The following is a 19,950-nucleotide window of genomic DNA, read 5'->3' on the forward strand; positions in this document are numbered from 1 at the left end:
GTTTTCTCCCCAAAATACTCTTAATTTAAGTAATTGTTCTTGACGTATTTTCAAATGGTTTGGCCTCTCGTAATTTGAACTATGTCTCTGTTATACTGTATATCGGCGCGTATAAGACATCTAGCATTATATATAAAAGCGTGAGCCCGCGCAATGACGTCATAAAACTGAGCCCTTCATGTCTCCTCAAACAGCCGTCAGTGAACAAGTCAGGTGTAGTCGAAGGGAACGCCAACTTTTCCACATCTCTACGACGTAAACCTGTTAAACTCTTATTGTGCTCCTCTCCTTTTAATAAATCGAACAAATTAGGCAAACTTTGCCCCCTGCCGCTCGACAAAACGCAGGAAAAACGCGCAACTAGCATTGCTACACGCGAAATAAGCTAGGAATTTTTGGGAGGTTGCATTTTGGATGAGCATCTTCAATTCCTTTTTGCAACGAAATGGACCACAGCGGTACGTTACTTAATAATTGAAAAATAATTTATTACATTTTTCATTTTAGCAGGCTTGAAGCTGGAAAAGCCTGTCAGCAACTCCACACGTTTCAGATAATGCATGTCATTTTTGTCTCAACCACTTGCGATATTTTGAAATTATAATAACATATTCATATGCGCATATAGATACAGTGTTGGGTATTGCTTTTTATACGTGTGTATATATACGCAAGAATTCAAAATGCCTCTATTAAATCATATTTATTGTGTTATTAAAATTGTTGCTTGTTCTATCAATAAATGGACCATTAAACCACCCAAGAACGTCGACTTGTGTGCCTTTCAGTCACTCCGCCAGTCTATAAAATTCTGTTTCAACATGTAAATTACAGCAGCTACTTTTTAAAATTATTTTTGATGGCAAGACACTTTTTGAATATTAGTAAATTGTTCAATTCTGTCTTTATGTTCTGGAGATGAAAGCTTTATTAAGGTGGACCAGGTCCTGTACTTATCCGTTGGTGGTGCCTACATGTAATATAGAAGTTGTGCAAAAAAGTCTTAAACAGTAAACATGTGCATTCAAAATTCAGAGATCAAATTAAGGTCACGTGAGTAATTTTTGGGAGAAATTTTAAATGTTAACCCAGGATCTAGAAGCCCAATATTGCATCCATTTTGCGTACAGTGTGTTTTCTTCCCAAGTAACTAAATATTTACCTCATTCATGATATACGTGATAATTTTTCTACTGCAGGCAAGGACAACTCCAGCTCAGACGATGACGTTCCCCTCTCAAAAATGGCGGCGAGGCGACACAAAAAGGAGAAGTACACTGAGGATGCCCACAGCTCCAACGCTGAGGACAAAAGTGGTAATGGTGTCTGATTGCGCGTACCTTCCCTGGTTGTATGCATTCTCACAGGCTTTTCTCTCAACAGATGATGAGCCTCTGATTAAGCAAAAGACAAAGAAGGAAAGCAGATCTCCATTTCGTGGCAAAAAATCTAGAAATGCAGGTGAGTAAGTGTATTTTAGTTCTTTTATGTTTATTTGCTTTTAATATTTACCCATTTCTGATCCTAAAAGAGGACGACAGCTCTGACAATGGTCCCTTGGTGAAAGCCAAAACGCCAATCAAAGCTAGCAAAAAAATCAAAACGCCAACGAGGAAGCCTGCTACGCCAAAGAAGAAGAAAGGCAATTAAACCGTCCATTTGAATCTTCCATTGCGCAACACTGTTTCTTCTTCCTTTATTTTTGAAGCCATATTTCTTGTACAGAAACTCCAAATGAGGACCTAAGTTCGGATGATGAGCCTCTGAGCGTAATCGCCCAAAAAGTGAAGCCTCAGCAAAGGGGCACTCCTACAAGAACCAATGAGACCACATCCAAAAGGAATGCGGCAAAGAAAAGAGGCAAGTGGGTCGATTACAAACCCTAGCAAAAAGTATGGAATCGCCAGTTTCGGACGAGCACTCACTCAGGCATTTTATCATGTAGAACAAACTCTGTTAAAAAGCTTGAAAAAAAATGAATTTGTTCAAAAGTGCAGCTCTTTAGCATTCAGAAACTCTGAAAGAGATTAATAAAAAAACAATGGAGTGGTCAGTAAATGTTACTTTTATAGAGCAAGTGCAGGGAAATATATATGGAATCACTCCATTCTGAGGAATAAAATATGGAATCATTAGAAACAAACAACGAAATAATAATCAAAACACATCTCTAGTATTTAGTAGCACCACCTCTGGCTTTTATGTCAGCTTGCAGTCTCTGAGGCATGGACTTGATGAGTATTCTTCATCAATTTGGTGCCAACTCTCTTTGATTGCAGTTGCCAGATCATCCTTGCAGCCTTGCTCTGGACTATTTTTTTTCAATTTCCACCACAGGTTTTCAATAGGGTTGAGATCTGGGCTATTTGTAGGCCATGACATTGACTGGATGAGTCTTTCTCCAAGGAATGCTTCAACAGTTTTAGCTCTGTGGCATGATGCATTGTCATCTTGGAAAATGACAAACATATTTTCAATTGAAGGGATAAGAAAGCTATCTAAAATTTCAATTTAAACTTGTGCATTTATTGAAGTGCCTTTGCCTGACATGCAGCCCCATATCATCAAGGACTGAGGGAATTTTGATGTTTTCTTCAGGCAGTCATCTTTGTAAATCTCACTGGAACAGCACCAAACAAAGTTCCAGCATTATTACCTTGTCCAATGCAGATTCTTGACTCTTGACACCTTGTCTAATGCAGATTCTTGACAAGACAAGGTGATGATGCTGGAACTTTTGTTTGTCAGAGTGAGTGCTCATAAAGTTAGTTTTGTAAAACCACTAAAAGTCATTGTTTTCAGCTTTTAAAATGATTTTTTCACGGTGCTGCTGACATAATCATTAGAGTCCAACTTCTAGTTCTAAGCAGGCCACCTGTTATACTAGGCCTGCGCAATATATCGTTTGAACATCGCAATTTACATGCGATTGTTAATTTATTTATTTTTTCTTTTAATGTAAGCTTTTGTTTTGCTTCATAAAAGCAGCAATTATGCAGATACATGGCTTCCTGGATTCCTTGTATATATCCCAATCTAGGGGTGTGACAAAATATCAAAATGGTGATATATCGTGACACTTTGTATCCCAAAAAGTTATTGATATGCTCCTGCCAAGAATCAAGATATCGTTTTAAAAAGGTGTCAATATCTAAAATAAATAAATAAATAGGAACCAACAAGTTGCTACCAAAATCTTCCACCTTAATAGTGTCTCTGTTAACTCTAAGGCTGCATTGATGGTGCACGACGCCCAATCCATTTAGACTGTGGGTTTTCAGGGCATTTACATGTAACTTGCGGTCAATTTTAGGGCTTTTATAGGTCATTTCCTGTTGAGTTTGAGTCACTGCCTATTCATTTGGGTGATTCCCAGGACACTTCCTGTTCTGTAACTCAAAATCAACAGGAAGTGACCCATAAAATACCCCAAAATCAACAGGAAGTAACTGAACATCAACAGATAAGTGACCTTAAATGGCCCAAAACTACCTCATTGCCTGGCATTGGCTGCCACTGACGGCCATAGGCGTTCAATCCGTTTGAAGTGGGAGGGTGGCAGCGAATGAACATTCGTTCATTTGCTGCCATCCCTCCCACTTCAAATGGATTGGACATCTACTAGTGATAAACTCATTCCAATTCACAGCAGAAGCTATTTTTTCTGTTTATTAGTTGTTGGCCAGAAAATCATTGTAGGATATTCTACAAATGTATCGATAATCGTTGTATCGCCATATTGTCAGGTCATCTTATTGTGAGCTTTGTAGAGGTGGGAATCTTTGGGCACCTAACGATTCGATTCCGATTCAGAGGCTATGATTCGATTATAAATCGATTATTGATGACCCCCCCCCCCCCCCGCTATTAGCTGCTAATGAAAAAAAAAAGCCTCGCAGGCTTAAATAAACAACTATTTCAGTATCAAGTTAACAGTTAAAAACAGTAAATAATCTACTCAAATCCCCATTCTGTATCAGCAGCTTTAAACTACATTCAATTAATTTAATGTTGTCAATCAACCGTTAAAGTTGTTAAAATTGCTCCTGTTATTCCATAATTTCCCTTTTGTCTACTTTCAACATGTGAAAGTTTTAAAACTATTTTAAAGATAGATTCAAGTCATTATTTTACCGATTTAGGAGTATTTTAGATAAAAGGTTAATTAGGTTCGCTTGGAAGGTTCGCTACAACAGCCTTGCAGGGAAGTCTACTGCTTTAAGATGGCGGCCGTTTACTACGCCCGCATCTAGCTTTCTCTACATGTACTACCACCGAGTATATAATACATCTAGTCCTATATAAATATGATATCTACCTTAACATTATGTATTGTGGATGTACTTTGTAGCAGCTTTCGGCAGCAGTCAGGTATGTTGTTGCTTTTTTTATCTCGCGGCATGAGTTGAGCTAGAGCCGTGAGTTGAGCATTGGCATTACCCGAGGGGCCGGGTAATGACAAGCATGATGTTTAGCTACTCTCGCTCCGTACCTCATTCAGTCCGAAGACCGCGCGGCGCGCTGAGTGTGTTTTACTTCCGCTTTACTTGACATATTTCAATAATCGGAATTTGGATGTTTGTGAATCGTTGTCGAATCTTCCACGGCCGAATCGCGAATAATCTAAGAATCGGAAACTTCGCACACCTCTAGAGCTTTGTATCGCGTTTCGTATCGTGAGGTACCAAGAGGTTCCCACTCCTACCCCAATCTTCATCATTCACATATAAAACCCCTTAACCTGGATTAAATGGTATTATACGAATACTAGGGATGTCCCGATTGCATATTTTTGCACCCAAGTCCATAGGCGAAGTTTGACTTTTGGGGAAGGGGGGGCACAACATGTTCATGACCCCAAAATGCAGTGTAAGCCATAAAATGAATTTACAAGAATATGTATAATAGTACGTTGAAAATGAGCGTTTTTTTTGTTTCCCATCATTCTTGAGGGGAATTCTAAATCTGGCTGCTTAGGACAGCTATACTTTTAGCCAAGATCGTCATCCAGTGAATATGGCACGCCAGCCAGTCTTGTGCCAATGTAGTTACCCCCGTCAAAATTGTATCCCCTGGGCGGAGCCACTGCGCTGCACTGATGTACTTGATTTCCGTGTTTTCGTGCTGTAGTTATCCTCAAGGTTTTAAAACATGGCCCATCCATCTGTCATATAACATAACATACAGTGGGGAAAATAAGTATTTAGTCAACCACCAACTGTGCAAATTCTCCTACTTGAAAAGATTAGAGAGGCCTGTAATTGTCAACATGGGTAAACCTCAACCAGGAGAGACAGAATGTGGAAAAAAAACAGAAAACCACATTGTTTGATTTTTTTAAAGAATTTATTTCCAAATTACAGTGGAATATAAGTATTTGGTCACCTACAAACAAGCAACATTTCCGGCTGTCAAAGAGGTCTAATTTCTTCTAACGAGGTCTAACGAGGTTTAATGAGGCTCCAGTCGTTACCTGTATTAATGGCACCTGTTTTAACTCATTATTGGTATAAAAGACACCTGTCCACAAACTCAGTCAGTCACACTCCAAACTCCACAATGGCCAAGACCAAAGAGCTGTTGAAGGACACCAGAGACAAAATTGTAGGCCTGTACCAGGCTGTGCAGACTGAATATGCAATAGGTAAAATGCTTGGTGTAAAGAAATCAACTGTGGGAGCAATTATTAGAAAATGTAAGACATACAAGACCACTGATTATCTCCCTCGATCTGGGGCTCCATGCAAGATCTCACCCCGTGGCGTCAAAATGATAACAAGAACGGTGAGCAAAAATCCCAGAACCACACGGGGGGACCTAGTGAATGACCTACAGAGAGCTGGGACCACAGTAACAAAGGCTACTATAACTAACACAATGCGCCGCCAGGGACTCAAATCCTGCACTACCAGACGTGTCCACCTGCTGAAGCCAGTACACGTCCAGGCCCGTCTGCGGTTCGCTAGAGAGCATTTGGATGATCTAGAAGAGGACTGGGAGAATGTGTTATGGTCAGATGAAACCAAAATATAACTTTTTGGTAGAAACACATGTTCTCTTGTTTGGAGGAATATGAATACTGAATTGCAGCATACCCACTGTGAAGCATGGGGATGGAAACATCATGCTTTGGGGCTGTTTTTCTGCAAAGGGACCAGGACGACTGATCTGTGTAAAGGAAAGAATGAATGGGGCCACGTATCGAGAGATTTTGAGTGAAAATCTCCTTCCATCAGCAAGGGCATTGAAGATGAGACGTGGCTGGGTCTTTCAGCATGACAATGATCCCAAACACACAGCCAGGGCAACAAAGGAGTGGCTTCGTAAGAAGCATTTCAAGGTCCTGGAGTGGTCTAGCCAGTCTCCAGATCTCAACCCCGTAGAAAATCTGTGGAGGGAGTTGAAAGTCCGTGTTGCCCAACGACAGCCCCAAAACATCACTGCTCTAGAGGAGGTCTGCATGGAGGAATGGGCCAAAATACCAGCAACAGTGTGTGAAAAGCTTGTGAAGAGTTACAGAAAACGTTTGGCCTCCGTTATTGCCAACAAAGGGTACATAACAAAGTATTGAGAAGTACTTTTGGTATTGACCAAATACTTATTTTCCACCATGATTTGCAAATAAATTCTTTAAAAATCAAACAATGTGATTTTCTGTTGTTTTTTTTCTTCCACATTCTGTCTCTCATGGTTGAGGTTTTCCCATGTTGACAATTACAGGCCTCTCTAATATTTTAAAGTGGGAGTACTTGCACAATTAGTGGTTGACTAGGTACTTATTTGCCCCACTGTACATACTGAACGTAATAAAAGGCAATGTTTTACCGTTTTACTCGTAGTATGACCTATAACTGCTATTACTGTAATTCAAGTCCTGTATGGAGTTTCTCCGGTTTGATAAACTTCGATGTCCAAAAAATATAAATGTGGTTGTTTTCTGGCTTCAAATAATTGTTCAAGTCGACATAACTCATAACTTATATGTGTGTATGCGCTCCCGCGTACAGGGGATAAAATTTTTGATGGGGGGTTACTGCATCGGCGAGACACCGGTGGTGGCTCTGTTGTACAATTAGCGTCTTTAGTGGGTCAAATTGAAACTCTGCTCACCATTTTGGCGGTGCTCTTTGGTGTTTCATGGTCCACATTTTCAATCTTTGGTTCTTACTCAGTAGTTGTCGCTTTTGAAAGTTTAGGTTTGGAAAAAAAAAAAACGTATCTCTTGCCTCTTCGGTCCTCGGGTGGTTTTGGCTAAGCAAAGCAAATAACCGTCTAAGGTGCCAGTCACATGATCTGTTTGAAAAATAATTTTGACCCATTATAAAAAATTTTTTTTTTGTTCATACCATTCATTTTTGTTGTTTGTTTTATTGCTTCACAAAAATTATAGACAATATTTTACCTGAAAACTCTTAATTTTAAAGTCATATATATATATATATATATATATAGTCAATTACATGCAGTGACACCTTTCGGCCACAAAGGAAGGCCTGGCCCCCCGCCCCCCTTTAAACTGTGCGTATGCCCGAGTCACCTGAGTTTGACAATCTGCCGATACCGAGTCCTGATCCGATACCGAAAACCTTTGATGCTCATGCTGCCGAGAACAGCCTCTCGCTTGCCTCAGCACACTTCAGACTTTTCGCCCAATTTCCGATCATGTGACCGGGACATTTCTAATGAATACAATGTGGTCATAGTGAAGTCTTTCCAAAACAGCTTTTCAAGTTATATTGTGAAAAATCTTCTAGTTTTAATATCGCAATATAAATCTCAATATATCGCAAACCCCCATAAAGTCGCAATGATGGTTTTTCCCAATATCGTTCATCCCTATGTTATACTGTAAATGACCATGTGAAAGACAGTTGTTCAAATTACTTAACTCATTGACCGCTAGACGTCCAATCCATTTGAAGTGGGTGGGATGGCAGCGAATGAACTCGTGTACTAGTGATAAACTCATGTCTGACAATATGTATTTTAAGTTTTTCTCCACTCATCCACATTAAAAAATGAAATTCTGTGTTTTTTCACCCTATTTAACAAGATTCTTTTGGCTGGAATGCTCATTATATTGGTGTTGACTTTCCCTTTAAACATAGCTTGAGCAATATTTTCTAACTACTTGCTAATAATCCTCCTACTTTGTACTGTAAAAATGTTGCAATTTTGCCGAGCGAAAGCAACTCATGACTAGAAGATTAAAATGCAACACAATGTCAGGAACAATGTTTTAGAGATAAAGTATAGAAAATCCCCACAGTCTGTGTGAGAAGAAGCAGGCAAATAAAAATGAATAGATTCTGGAAGAGAAAGACATCATCTGATGAGACACGGTGTTAAAATGATTTGGTAGATTGCAGGGTTTCTCCCTGAAATGCCTGGTGGTAACCCATGTTTTTATAAAATGAAAATGTCATGTTGTCGGGAATTTTTAAATTATGACTATTATGTGTTGTTATACACCACTCCCTCGTCTCATATGCTCTGCTAATTTTTGTGAAGCCATCCTGACATTCTTCTCCACAAAAATCACTGACATTCACCAATCCCTGACGCACCACGGAGCTGCAGTTTCTGTAACTGACCCTGTTCCCTTTCATGTTCCTCTCATTAGCACCCTCTCCTCATTTACCCTTCCTTCAATCCCGGCTATCTCTGACATCATCACCAAATCCAAACCCACTACCTGTCACCTTGATCCTCTTCCCACTGCCCTCATCAAAACTTGTCTTCCCTCAATAGCCCCCCTCATCACTACTATCATTCACTCTTCACTTACATCCCATTCGGTCCCTCCATCTCTCAAAACTGCTTCCATCACACCCATTCTGAAGAAACCCAACCTGGATCCCACCAATTTCAATAACCTCCGCCCCATCTCGAACCTACCTTTCATTTCCAAAATTCTTGAAAAAACCGTTGTATCCCAACTCCATAACCACCTAATTACCAATGACATTTACGAGCACTTTCAATCCGGTTTCGGCCCCCACCATAGCACCGAAATAGCCTTACTTAGAATTACAAACGACCTCCTCATAGCATCCGACTCTGGTTTATTATCAATTCTCGTCCTACCCGACCTCACTGCCGCCTTCGACACAATTTCCCACACAATCCTTCTCGACCGACTCTCCTCTTTTGGTATCACCCACACAACCCTTTCCTGGTTCACTTCCTACCTGTCCAACCGCACCCAATTCGTCAAATTCGGCCCTCATAAATCCAGTTCCCTCTCTGTCTCCGCTGGCGTGCCCCAGAGCTCTGTCCTGGGGCCGCTCCTCTTTATTATTTACATTCTCCCCCTCTGTTCCATCTTCCGCAAACACAACATTCACTTCCACTGTTGCGCGGATGACACCCACCTCTACATCTCCTCAAAACCAACTGCCTCCCTCCCACCTTCCTCCCTCACCCTCTGCTTAGATGACATTAACTCCTGGTTCTCCTCTAGCCTCCTCCTACTCAACAGCTCCAAAACAGAAGTCCTCCTAGTTGGAACCACCGCAATGCTCTTTAATGTCCATAGGTTCTCTATTACCATCAACAATTTACTGATCTCTCCTTCGTCTCAGATTAAGAGTTTGTAAGTCTGTAAGTCGGATTTCACTGTCAAAGTTGAAATTTACATTAAATTACTTGGTATAAAAAATTAAAATGCATTAAAATAAAAATATATGATGTTGTGCTTCTCAATATTGTAGAGTAGTGGCTGGAGAGTTTGGCTTCTCAATGGTTTGTTTGCAACCAAAAATGCCAACTCCTCCATCCTTCCCTTTTTCACTCCAGTCAAATACACTGTGTGTTTAGGGACAGCCAGACAACACAGCACTCAACACATCAACACTGACGCACACTGAAGCATACATGCAACTGTATTCCTGACATTCCTGTCTTTATTTAAGGTTATGTGAACTGGAAGTTGTTGTACTTTGACTGTCGATAAGGTAATGTCTGTGTGAACACAAAACTACATTTGGGATGAGCAAGCCGTTTTCGCGCGACGGTTTAACTTTGGTCTGAACGCAGCATAGCCCACCAGGCTTATTAAGCACTAGGGGAAACCCTGCTTCCTGGATGTAATCACAAATAAATGAGAAAATAAAGTGAAGAAAATAGGTATTTGAACACCCTGCTATTTTACAAGTTCTCCCACTTAGAAATTATGGAGGGGTCTGAAAGTTTCATCGTAGGTACATGACTGCATGTCCACTGTGAGAGAGGAAAACTAAAAAAAAAATCCAGAAATCACAACGTATGATTATTCAACAATTTATTTGTGTGATACAGCTGCAAATAGGTATTTGAACACCTGAGAAAAAAAATGTTAATACAGTACAGTAGCCTTTGTTTGTAATTACAGAGGTCAAACGTTTCCTGTAGCTTTTCACAGGTTTGTACACAATGCACGAGTGATCTTGGCCCACCTATCAGTCGGGTTTCTGGGCGGTCACTGGGAAACAGAGTTTGAGCTCCCTCCAAAGGTTTTCTATTGGGTTTAGGTCTGGAGACCCACTAGGCCAACCAATTCCACAAAGGGCCAAGAGGGTCCTGGATTTCATTTCAACCAAGACTGCGCAAATAGATGAACCAATGAATTTTCTGCTGAAACAAGCAGCACCTGACTGCAATCAACTGATTACAATTGTAGGAGATCAGATTGGTGAAAAGGTGACCTGTTCATTGGTTGGAACGAAATCCAGGACCCAGGCACGACCCATCTTCAATGCTCTGACTAAAGGAAGAAGGTTGTTCCCCCAAATCTCACAACACAGGGCCCCAGTCATCCTCTTTAATACAGTGCACTCATCCTGTCCCATGCGCAGAAAAACACCTCCAAAGCATGATGCTACCACCCCCATGCTTCACAGTAGAGATGGTGTTCTTGAGAACATACTCATAATTGTTTTTCTTCCAAACACAGTTCGTGGAATTATGACCAAAAAGTTTTATTCTACTGCCATCTGACCACAAAACCTGCTCCTATGACTCCTCTGCATCATCCAAATGGTCATAGGCAAACTTAAAGATGGGTTTTGACATGTGCTGGTGTAAGCAGGGGAACCTTCCGTGCCTTGCATGATTTCAAACCATGACAACTTAGGCTACGTTCATACTACAGGTCTTAATGCACGAATCCGATTTTTTGTCATATCCGTTTTTTTGGCGTGCCCGTTCAGACTGCCTTTATCCATTGAGACCGTTCAAGTATTACGCATGCGCACTAATTCGCAGTCCGACACCCGCTAAGCAAGAAGACCCGCATGCGCAGAACCAACAAAACAAATGACAGACGTCATCCGTCATTCCAGGGATATCATATTTTGCTTTTCAAAAGGTGGACACAAATAACAGACATAAATAATCCCCGTTTAGGCAAATATTCAAAGTTTATATGGATCGATAGCATGCACGCACTGTCCGTGCACGTCACACACACATACGGGCAGTTTGTCCCGACTCTCGGCCGTGGAGGCAATGTTGAAATATTGCTCACTTGGAACAGAGAGAAAACTGAGCATTCTCAGGCTTATCCTCAACCCATTTTTATTTTTTATGACTGTTTTCAAGCTCAGCCCTTCCTCAAACGCCGTGTTCACTGCAAGCTAGGCGCTAATAACGCACAGGTGCATCGCTACGGTAACGACTCTCTCGCTATTTGATGACGTAATTGCTGCATTAAATCCGATTTGCGGGACTGGACAGTACAGACCGCCGCGACAGTCTGGAAAAATGTGGCCCAGATTGGATTTAGACCACATACGAAAGTGACCCAGATCGGATTTGAAATGGTCCCGTTCTATGCGACTTGTCACGTTCAGACCGTCAAGTTAATGCCTCACTCGAGTCGGAAAAACACGAAAAAATCGGATTCGTGCATTAAGACCTGTAGTATGAACGTAGCCTTAGTGTATTACCAACAGTAACCTTGGAAACAGTCACAGCTCTTTTCAGGTCATTGACCAACTCATGTCGTGTAGTTCTGGGCTGATTCCTGAGACCCCACGAGGTGATATCTTAAATGGGGCTCCACCCCGATTGAGATTGACCGTCATGTTTAGCTGCTTCCATTTTCTAATGATTGCTCCGACAGTCCTAAATTTGCCTCTGGTGTCTTTGGACAGCTCTTTGGTCTTGACCATGTTACAAGTTTGAGTCTTACTGGTTTTATGGGGTGGACAGATGTCTTTATGTTGCTATCGACCTCAAACAAGTGCAACTGATTCATGATAATACATGGAGCGGAAGTAGGCTTTTAATAGGCGGACTAACAAGTCTTTCAGAGTCAGCATTCTAGCTGATAGACAGGTGTTCAAATACTTATTTGCAGCTGTATCACACAAATATATTGTTAAAAAATCATGCATTGTGATTTCTGGATTTTTCTTTTTAGATTATCTCTCTCACAGTGTACATGCACCTACGATGAAAATTTCAGAGTCCTCCATGATTTCTAAGGGGAAGAACTTGATAAATAGCAGGGTGTTCAAATACCTATTTTCTCCACTGTATGTCAAACCAATGGTTTCCAACCATCTACATTCCTATCAGTTAAGCAAAATTCGATCAAACACACCCTTTAAATTCCTCCGTATCATCTTTTCCTCCAGTCAAATTCACAGAATCTTCCAACGAGAGCTCAGACGACGACACGCTCGCAACCCTCGCAAGAAAGAAGGCGATCTGCACTCGGCAGAAAACGCCAGCAAAAAACACCAGGAAAGGCAGAGCGGCGCGCGCAATCAAAGCGGACCGTGGTAAGGCTCTGAGAACGCCATGCACGTCCTACGGAAGCGCAAGGCTTTTTTTCGAGCACTTTCCTGTCAGATTTTCAAATCGTGTTCGTCCTTAGACGACGGCTCCGACAACAACGGCAATGATGACGATGACGACAATGATGATGTACCTTTGGTGAACTTCATTGCCAAGCGGAAGCCGGCGGAGGAAAAGAAAAAGCCAGTGAAAAAGAGTGGCGCGTCACAAGGCAGCGCTTCTAAAAAAAGGCGAGGTAAATAAACATTTACAAGGGACAAATGAAAGTAGTCGCTCATTTAAATGAATTTGCGTGATTTCAACCGAGCTGCAAGAGGATAAAAAAGTGCTGTAATTGTCCAAGCTTTATATTTTTATTGAAGTAATTTAGATAACCTGCAAGTGTTTTATTAACTCACTTCAAGGTTGCATTAATCTGTCTCTTTCAAGCAGGTCAATCGGACGAGAGCTCGGATGATGAGCCTCTTATTAATCTAGTGAAAAAATCCCAAGCGGAGAAAAAGTCCAAGGTGAAAAAACAAGCCTCGGCTCCCAAAAAGAGGGCTGCAACTCCTCGAGCCTCGAAAAAGTCCTTGCCAGGTAACAAGTAAAAACAAGTACTACTGTATGCGCTGAGGTTGGGTTGTATAGTTAATTTTTTTGCTCATTTTTTAAAATACGGTCCTTTTTCATGTGCACCAACAACATGTCTGCAAACAGGCAAATAACTGCATTTTTTTTTCGGGGGAAAAAATTGAGGTGGAGCTTGAGGGGACATAACATACATAAATACAAGCAAATTCAAGAAAATCTGTGATTATGGGTGTAACGGTACACACAAGTCAAGGTTCGGTATGTACCTTGGTCAGAGGTGGGTAGTAAAGCGTTACATTTACTTCGTCACATTTACTTTTGTAACTTCGAGAAAAATGTATTTCTAAGTAACTTCACTCAGTCATACTTTTTACTTCAGTAGATTTGTGAAAAAGAAATGCTACTCTTACTTCGCTACTGTGGGCTACACAAGGCGTTACATTTTTCTGTTCATTCTACAAATTAGGCGGCACGGTGGCCAAGGTGTTAGCACATTTGCCCCACAGTTCTGACATCAAGGGCTCAATCCCAGGCTTCCGGCCCTTTCTGTGTGGCATGTTCTCGTGGTAGGCTGATTGAACGCTCTGAATTGTCCGTAGGCATGATTATGTGCGGGAATGGTTATTTGTCTCATTGTGCCCTGTGATTGGCTGGCATCCAATTCAGGGTGTAACCCGCCTACTGCCCGTAGTTAGCTGGGATAGGCTCCAGCACCTCCGCGACCCTCATAAGCGGCATGGAAAATAAATGAAATGTACATATTAGATTTTACTTTTTTTTTACTTTTTTTTTTTTTTTTTTGCCAGAGACGCTAACAGTGGCTCAACCAGTTTCACCAATGAGACGTAACAACAATAATCAAATAGAATAGAATAGAATAGTCCTTTATTGTCACTATACAGTTGTTCAGTGAAATTGTGGAGCATCTCCCTTTACAGTGCAGGACAAGTAAATATCTCGTAAGTGTCTTGCAAGAATAAAAGTACAAAATCTAAAAATAAAATATGTATGAGGTAGTCCTATGTTCCGGTAGTGCAAATAATTGCATTTATTAAAGGCATTTATTATTGCATGTAAATAAGTATTGCACATAGAATATGTGTGAATAGAAGTTGACTCTATTATACCAATCTTGTTTGCAATCAAGCTTCCCATTCTATGATCACGCCAGCCTGTTCAATCATGTGGTCAAAAAAATAAGTGTTTGACATAGCTGTCAACATGACCCGAAAGCGCAGATTTTAATCTCTGTTTTTTAATTTGGTACCGATTGCCCACGGAAAACTGGAGTTTCATTATAGGAACTTGAGGGCACCCATGCTCTTTGACGAATAATGCTTAATTTTGTACATTTTTTTTCTCTCTCGCTGGAATTCAATGTTTTTTTTTCTTTGTCTTAATTTGATTATGTAATGTTATAGTACACTATAATAATAACAGTTGACAGTTCATAAAGATAACAGTGCTGAAAAAATACCTTTGTTTGAAAAAAAAAAACAAAAAAACATCCAATGTAACTCATTATTTGAGTTTTCTTTTCACCAAATACTTTTACTTATACTTGAGTACATTTTTTGGATGAGTACTTTTACTTGAATACTATTATTTTGAAGTAACGCGACTCTTACCTGAGTAAAATATTTTGGCAACTCTATCCACCTTTGATCATTTGCCAGCCAATCACAGGGCACATGGAGAGGAACAACCATTTACGCACACACTCATACCTAGCATTGACCAAGCATGACCCAGTTTAAGAAGCGGTATAAACACATGTTTTTTACAGGGTAAAGGGAAAAGGAAGGGGTTTAATTACAATATTAGGTGTTTTCACAAATGTGTTATTGGCTAGTTCCTTTTTTATTTTGTGTTTATTTTTCATCTCATGTATATGGTTATTCACGTTATTTCTTTTGGTAATATGAGGGCTAGTAATATGACGGACTAATAGTTGAGAAATATCAGAGAGGGGTAGGTTTTAATTAGAGTTGTCCGGTGATTACTTTTATAACCGATATCCCGATATTGTCCAACTTAAAAAATCAGATACCGATATCAGACTGATACCGATATATGCGGTCGTGAACTTAACATATTACGGCTAATTGTACTGATATGCCCCACTGGACGCTTTAATAATGATGATGCTCACATAAAAGAATCGCAAGCATCTTAGTTTGGAGACATTTAATGGTCAATAAGCAGGGGTGCACATAATTTTTTTGCCCAGGTTCTCAGAGGAGGACCTGGAGATGTGACTTGGTCCTCATTGAGTTTGAGAGCCAACTCGCCTGATGCGATACATTTATGACAAGTTTTACTTAGAGCCAATTAACTTTAATTAATTATATTAACAATTAATGCTTGATTAACATCAACTGGCACAACAAAATTGCCATTACTTTGAAGTGAAATGTAAAGAAATAAAAAGCACCAATTCAAAATAAAGGGCATTATGCGGCTCCCACATTAACTCCAAGCCTTTTTAAAAGTGGGATATCCTCCTCATCAGACCTCATTGAACGTGCATGTTTAGCTTTGTAAAATGCGAGCAAAAACACGTTTGTCAGTGCATGTCGCTGTTCATTACCTTTATTCCGCCACTTGTCCATAGGGCGAGTGGGGTCCTGTTTGACATCGATAGTTTGATTAATTGCCACTTGCTCTGTTTTTTTCGTGCTTTTCAAAGTTTGGATGGCTGAAATTCTTTGACCCTACATAAAATGCGCTGCTCTTATCAGCGACATTGGGATTCTCACGGCACATTTTGTACCGCATTTCCGTGCGAGCATCATTTGCTTCTAGCCATGGTACCTCCTGTAGCCACTTTTCAGCAAAAGTCCTTTTTTTCGGTAGCTCCGGTGACGTCTCTGTCGTCTGCCTTTGACGGGGGTGGGGGAACACGGAAGTAATTTAGTGATGGCCAAATGAAGCCTCATGAAGCAATGAAGCTTTGCAGCCAATTGGTTTGCACATGTAGCAAAGCTTCATGGTGCTTCATTTACCCTATGGCGCCATCAAGTGGTCTAGAAGCCCTATTTGCTTAAGACAAAGATATGAATGTGCTTGTGTTAGGAATTTAGTATGTGAACAAAATACAACAAGTGCTAAGGGTAATTTGTTATTCATTTTTATTTAGAAATAATAGCTTTCCCACAGTGGCTGGCTTTAAACAGTTTCTTTTTTGGGGGGGGGGGAATATTTCACCAGCTTTAGAAAATATTCTTTCACAAGGCACAGATGAAGCTGGGGTGCAGAGAAATGTGAGTGCCAGTTTACATAAATTTGGGTAGGTATTCTTTTGTGCCTCCCAGTACACTAATGGATTGTTCATTCTGTTGATGTTTGGTTCAGATAGGTACACACACACACTCACATTTATATTAAAGTAGTTTTTCTCCCTTACCTTATTGAAAGCAATCAAATCAAAATGTTCCCATACAGGGGAGGATCGCTCTTTTCGCGCAGGTTCCATCGCAAGCAAAGGACAAGGCTCGAAAAAAGATTGCACTGGTTGCACTGTTGCGCACAGATGTAACAAGTACAGGAGCCCGAAATCCACAAAATGTGAGATAACAGGCGATCGCCATTGCGTTTTGCAACCAATTTATACCGTAGTCTGTCCTGTTTTTGCAATGTGCGCCAAACGTTGGATCACTTCCGAAGCACTCACGAGATTCAGCCGGCCACTGGCGAGGCTTCCCACGTCATCATTTCCGGGTTTTGCCGAAATGAAGCGCGCCTCGCTACAAGCTTCGTGGAAACCCCCCTCCCATTACTCGACACAAGCTTCGGAACCTCGGCTCATTTCGTCCCATCACTAAAGTAATTACTCAGTGTGGCCTGCCTCTTCAAAATTTTGAGAAGTTATTTTCTCGTGTCCGCCGCAAATCCAGTGGTCAGCCATCGGTACGCAAAAGCGTATGGAAGCCGTTGAGGGCCAGCGCATTTGTCTACATCCAGTACGCATGCGCGCATGCGGACCACTTATGTGCACCCCTGTCAATAAGCATAACTGCTGTGCTAAGCTGTGACCAGCCCTTGTACAAAGGCAGAAGGCAGCATTTTTTTTGGCAGCCCTTTTAATTTTTGTCTTAGTCTTTTAGACAAAAATACTTTGTAGTCTTATTCATATTTTAGTCATTTCAAAATGTTTTCGTGTTCGTCTAGTTTTAGTCGACAAAATCTCAAAATTTCGTCAAGTTTTCATTGACAGTGCATCCTCTTGACTTACTGAGCGTCCATATTGGGCCAAAACCGATCATGAAAAACCAATTTCGATATTTTCCAATATTATTTTAAAATGCTTTTATCGGGCAACTCTTGTTTTAATCAACAAATGCTTCATCCTACTCCTTTCTGGGCATATTGGATAAATTCTGTTGGTTTTAATATTATTATTATCTTTACTATCGTTGTTGTTGAGTGTCTCGTTTGTCTGATTTTTTAAAACTGCTTTTTGTTGTTTGTTTTACTCTTATTTTCTTTATTTACTTTCTTCTGGCATATGTCCAAAATAAAGCATTTATTCATTCATTAAATAGAGAAAGTGTGTGACGTTTCCTCAGGTGTCAGCTCAGATGACGAACCATTAATGGAAGCTGTGAAACACCCTCAAGTGACCAAAACTATCCGCATCAAGCTGGAGAGGTGTGAAATTAAGGAAGCTGCCACAACAGCAAGCCAAGCGGGTAAAAAGGAGCCTGCCCAGTCATGAATCGTACCTTTTCCACGTAAATACTGAAATACTTGTCGCCCGTCAATGCAGAATGGCGGCTGTCCGAGGAGGTCAAGGAGAAACTAGAAGAGAGTTCGGAGTAATCGTTGCCACAGCAAGAAACGTTCCATGTTCAAACCACTTTGTTGAAAGAATCTCTTAGGCGAGAGGCCTCCTAAACAGTGTTTAATGTTTAGAAAAAAGAAGTTTTATACGTGATTCCTTTCAAGGAGTCGATTTTGTTGACTCCCTTTATTTTTCATTTGGGACCAAACGCGTTTTAGTTTGGGTCCAAATGTCAGTTTTGCTTTATGTGCACATGAGCATGTTTCGTAAGTGTCATTTTACAACTTGTGCCGATACTGTTTTTCCATGAGTGGGTTTTGTTTACATGATGTAAATGTCGGAAATTGCACACTAATATTAGCGTAAGCTTTTTCATGTATTCAATGTATGATCAGCATGTTTGAGTGAAAAATTAAATAAAGCAGTTTTGCTTTTTCTTTAAAATATTATGAGCAATCATAATGATAATAATCATGTTTATTTATATAGACATTAGCAGCTGAATTACTCAATGGCTGCCACTTGCAACGCTAGACTTCGTCCATTTGGACTTCGAGGGCCGTCAATGGCATTGAAATGAGTATTCATCAGTGGCGGAATGTAACAAAGTAAAAGGACGAAGTACTACATCGCTACATTTTACAGCTGGTATCTGCACCTTTACTCAACTACTTTTCAAATTGCACCTGGGTCACACGTTACTTGTTTGTTTTCTGTTTTTCTCATTGTAAATTGGTAGTTTCGTTTTCATGCCTCCGGCGCAATCGATAAGCCCTATACCGTAACTGAGCACTAGAGGCAGCAACATGATTACAGGCAAGATTAGGCAGGTGAACAAGATATTAATGACCAATAAAAAACACCACATTCTTGTACGGTAGGAGGCAGTATGCACCTTATAGTTGCTTGCAATCTGCCATTAAGCTAAGTTTTTGGAGTTTTTGAGCTTGTTTAGCTTGTGTTTACAGTGCAGTCAATTTCATTGCTAGTTTTTTTCCCCCATTCTACACGGTTCTAAATAAAACTAAGCAGTCAATGAATTTTCTGGTTCTTTCTTCGAATAGTGACACACACACACACACACACACTTATATAATATTATGTATATATATATATATATATATAATATCCAAAGGTGGTCGAGAACAACCAAGCCAAGATCCTGTGGGACTTCCAGATCCAGACAGACAAACTGGTGATGGCCAACCAGCCTGACATAGTGGTGGTGGGTAAACATCAGAAGACAGCAGTAGTAATAGATGTAACAATCCCGAGCGATAGCAACATCAGCAAAAAAGAACACGAAAAGCTGGAGAAATATCAAGGGTTGAAGGAAGAGTTGGAGAAAATGTGGGGAGTGAAGGCAACAGTGGTGCCAGTAGTGATGCCCCTAGTAGTGGGACACTAGGGGCAGTAACCCCCAAGCTGGGTGCATGGCTCCAACAGATACCAGGAACAAAGACCGACATCTCCGTTGAGAAGAGCACAATCCTAGGGACGGCGAAGATCCTGCGCAGAACCCTCAAGCTCCCAGGCCTCTGGTAGAAGACCTGAGCTTGAGAGGAGAGACCATACCGCCAGGGTGGGCATAAAACACAGTAGACCAACACCAGCAGCTGACATGGCACCCCAGGCCATCATTGACTGTGGGTACTTGACACTGGACTTCAGGCATTTTGGCATTTCGTTCTCCCTAGTCTTCCTCCAAACTCTGGTCCCTTGATTTCCGAATGACATGCAAAATTTGCTTTCATCTTGAAAAAAGTACTTTGGACCACTGAGCAACAGTCCAGTGCTGCTTCTCAGTTGCC

The 19,950-nt window shown here is 40.7% G+C and overlaps 1 protein-coding gene across 2 annotated transcripts; it reads left to right on the forward strand.

Moving 5' to 3' along the window:
• The first annotated feature begins 175 nt into the window (after window positions 1-175).
• Window positions 176-19,176, forward strand: LOC130910580 (nucleolar protein dao-5-like). Of its 2 annotated transcripts, none has more exons than XM_057828007.1 (10): window positions 176-458; window positions 1,200-1,316; window positions 1,384-1,461; window positions 1,532-1,642; window positions 1,726-1,860; window positions 12,621-12,767; window positions 12,863-13,018; window positions 13,216-13,362; window positions 17,925-18,047; window positions 18,125-19,176. In XM_057828007.1, exons 1-10 carry the CDS (start codon window positions 446-448, stop codon window positions 18,175-18,177), a joined length of 1,080 nt encoding a protein of 359 aa, XP_057683990.1. In that variant the 5' UTR covers window positions 176-445; the 3' UTR covers window positions 18,178-19,176. The 2 variants fall into 2 exon arrangements, with proteins under 2 accessions (XP_057683990.1, XP_057683989.1); XM_057828006.1 differs by having other exon boundaries at window positions 177-458; window positions 13,213-13,362; window positions 18,125-19,174.
• Window positions 19,177-19,950: the final 774 nt, after the last annotated feature.

The sequence above is a fragment of the Corythoichthys intestinalis genome, chromosome 22, assembly GCF_030265065.1.
Source record: "Corythoichthys intestinalis isolate RoL2023-P3 chromosome 22, ASM3026506v1, whole genome shotgun sequence".
In the NCBI taxonomy this organism is placed as follows: Eukaryota; Metazoa; Chordata; class Actinopteri; order Syngnathiformes; family Syngnathidae; genus Corythoichthys; species Corythoichthys intestinalis.

Coding starts and splice junctions, on each gene's coding strand:
- LOC130910580 (XM_057828006.1), top strand. Junction 1,861..12,620: donor GAATGCGGCAAAGAAAAGAG/GCAAGTGGGTCG, acceptor CTTTTCCTCCAG/TCAAATTCACAGAATCTTCC. Junction 18,048..18,124: donor CACAACAGCAAGCCAAGCGG/GTAAAAAGGAGC, acceptor CCGTCAATGCAG/AATGGCGGCTGTCCGAGGAG.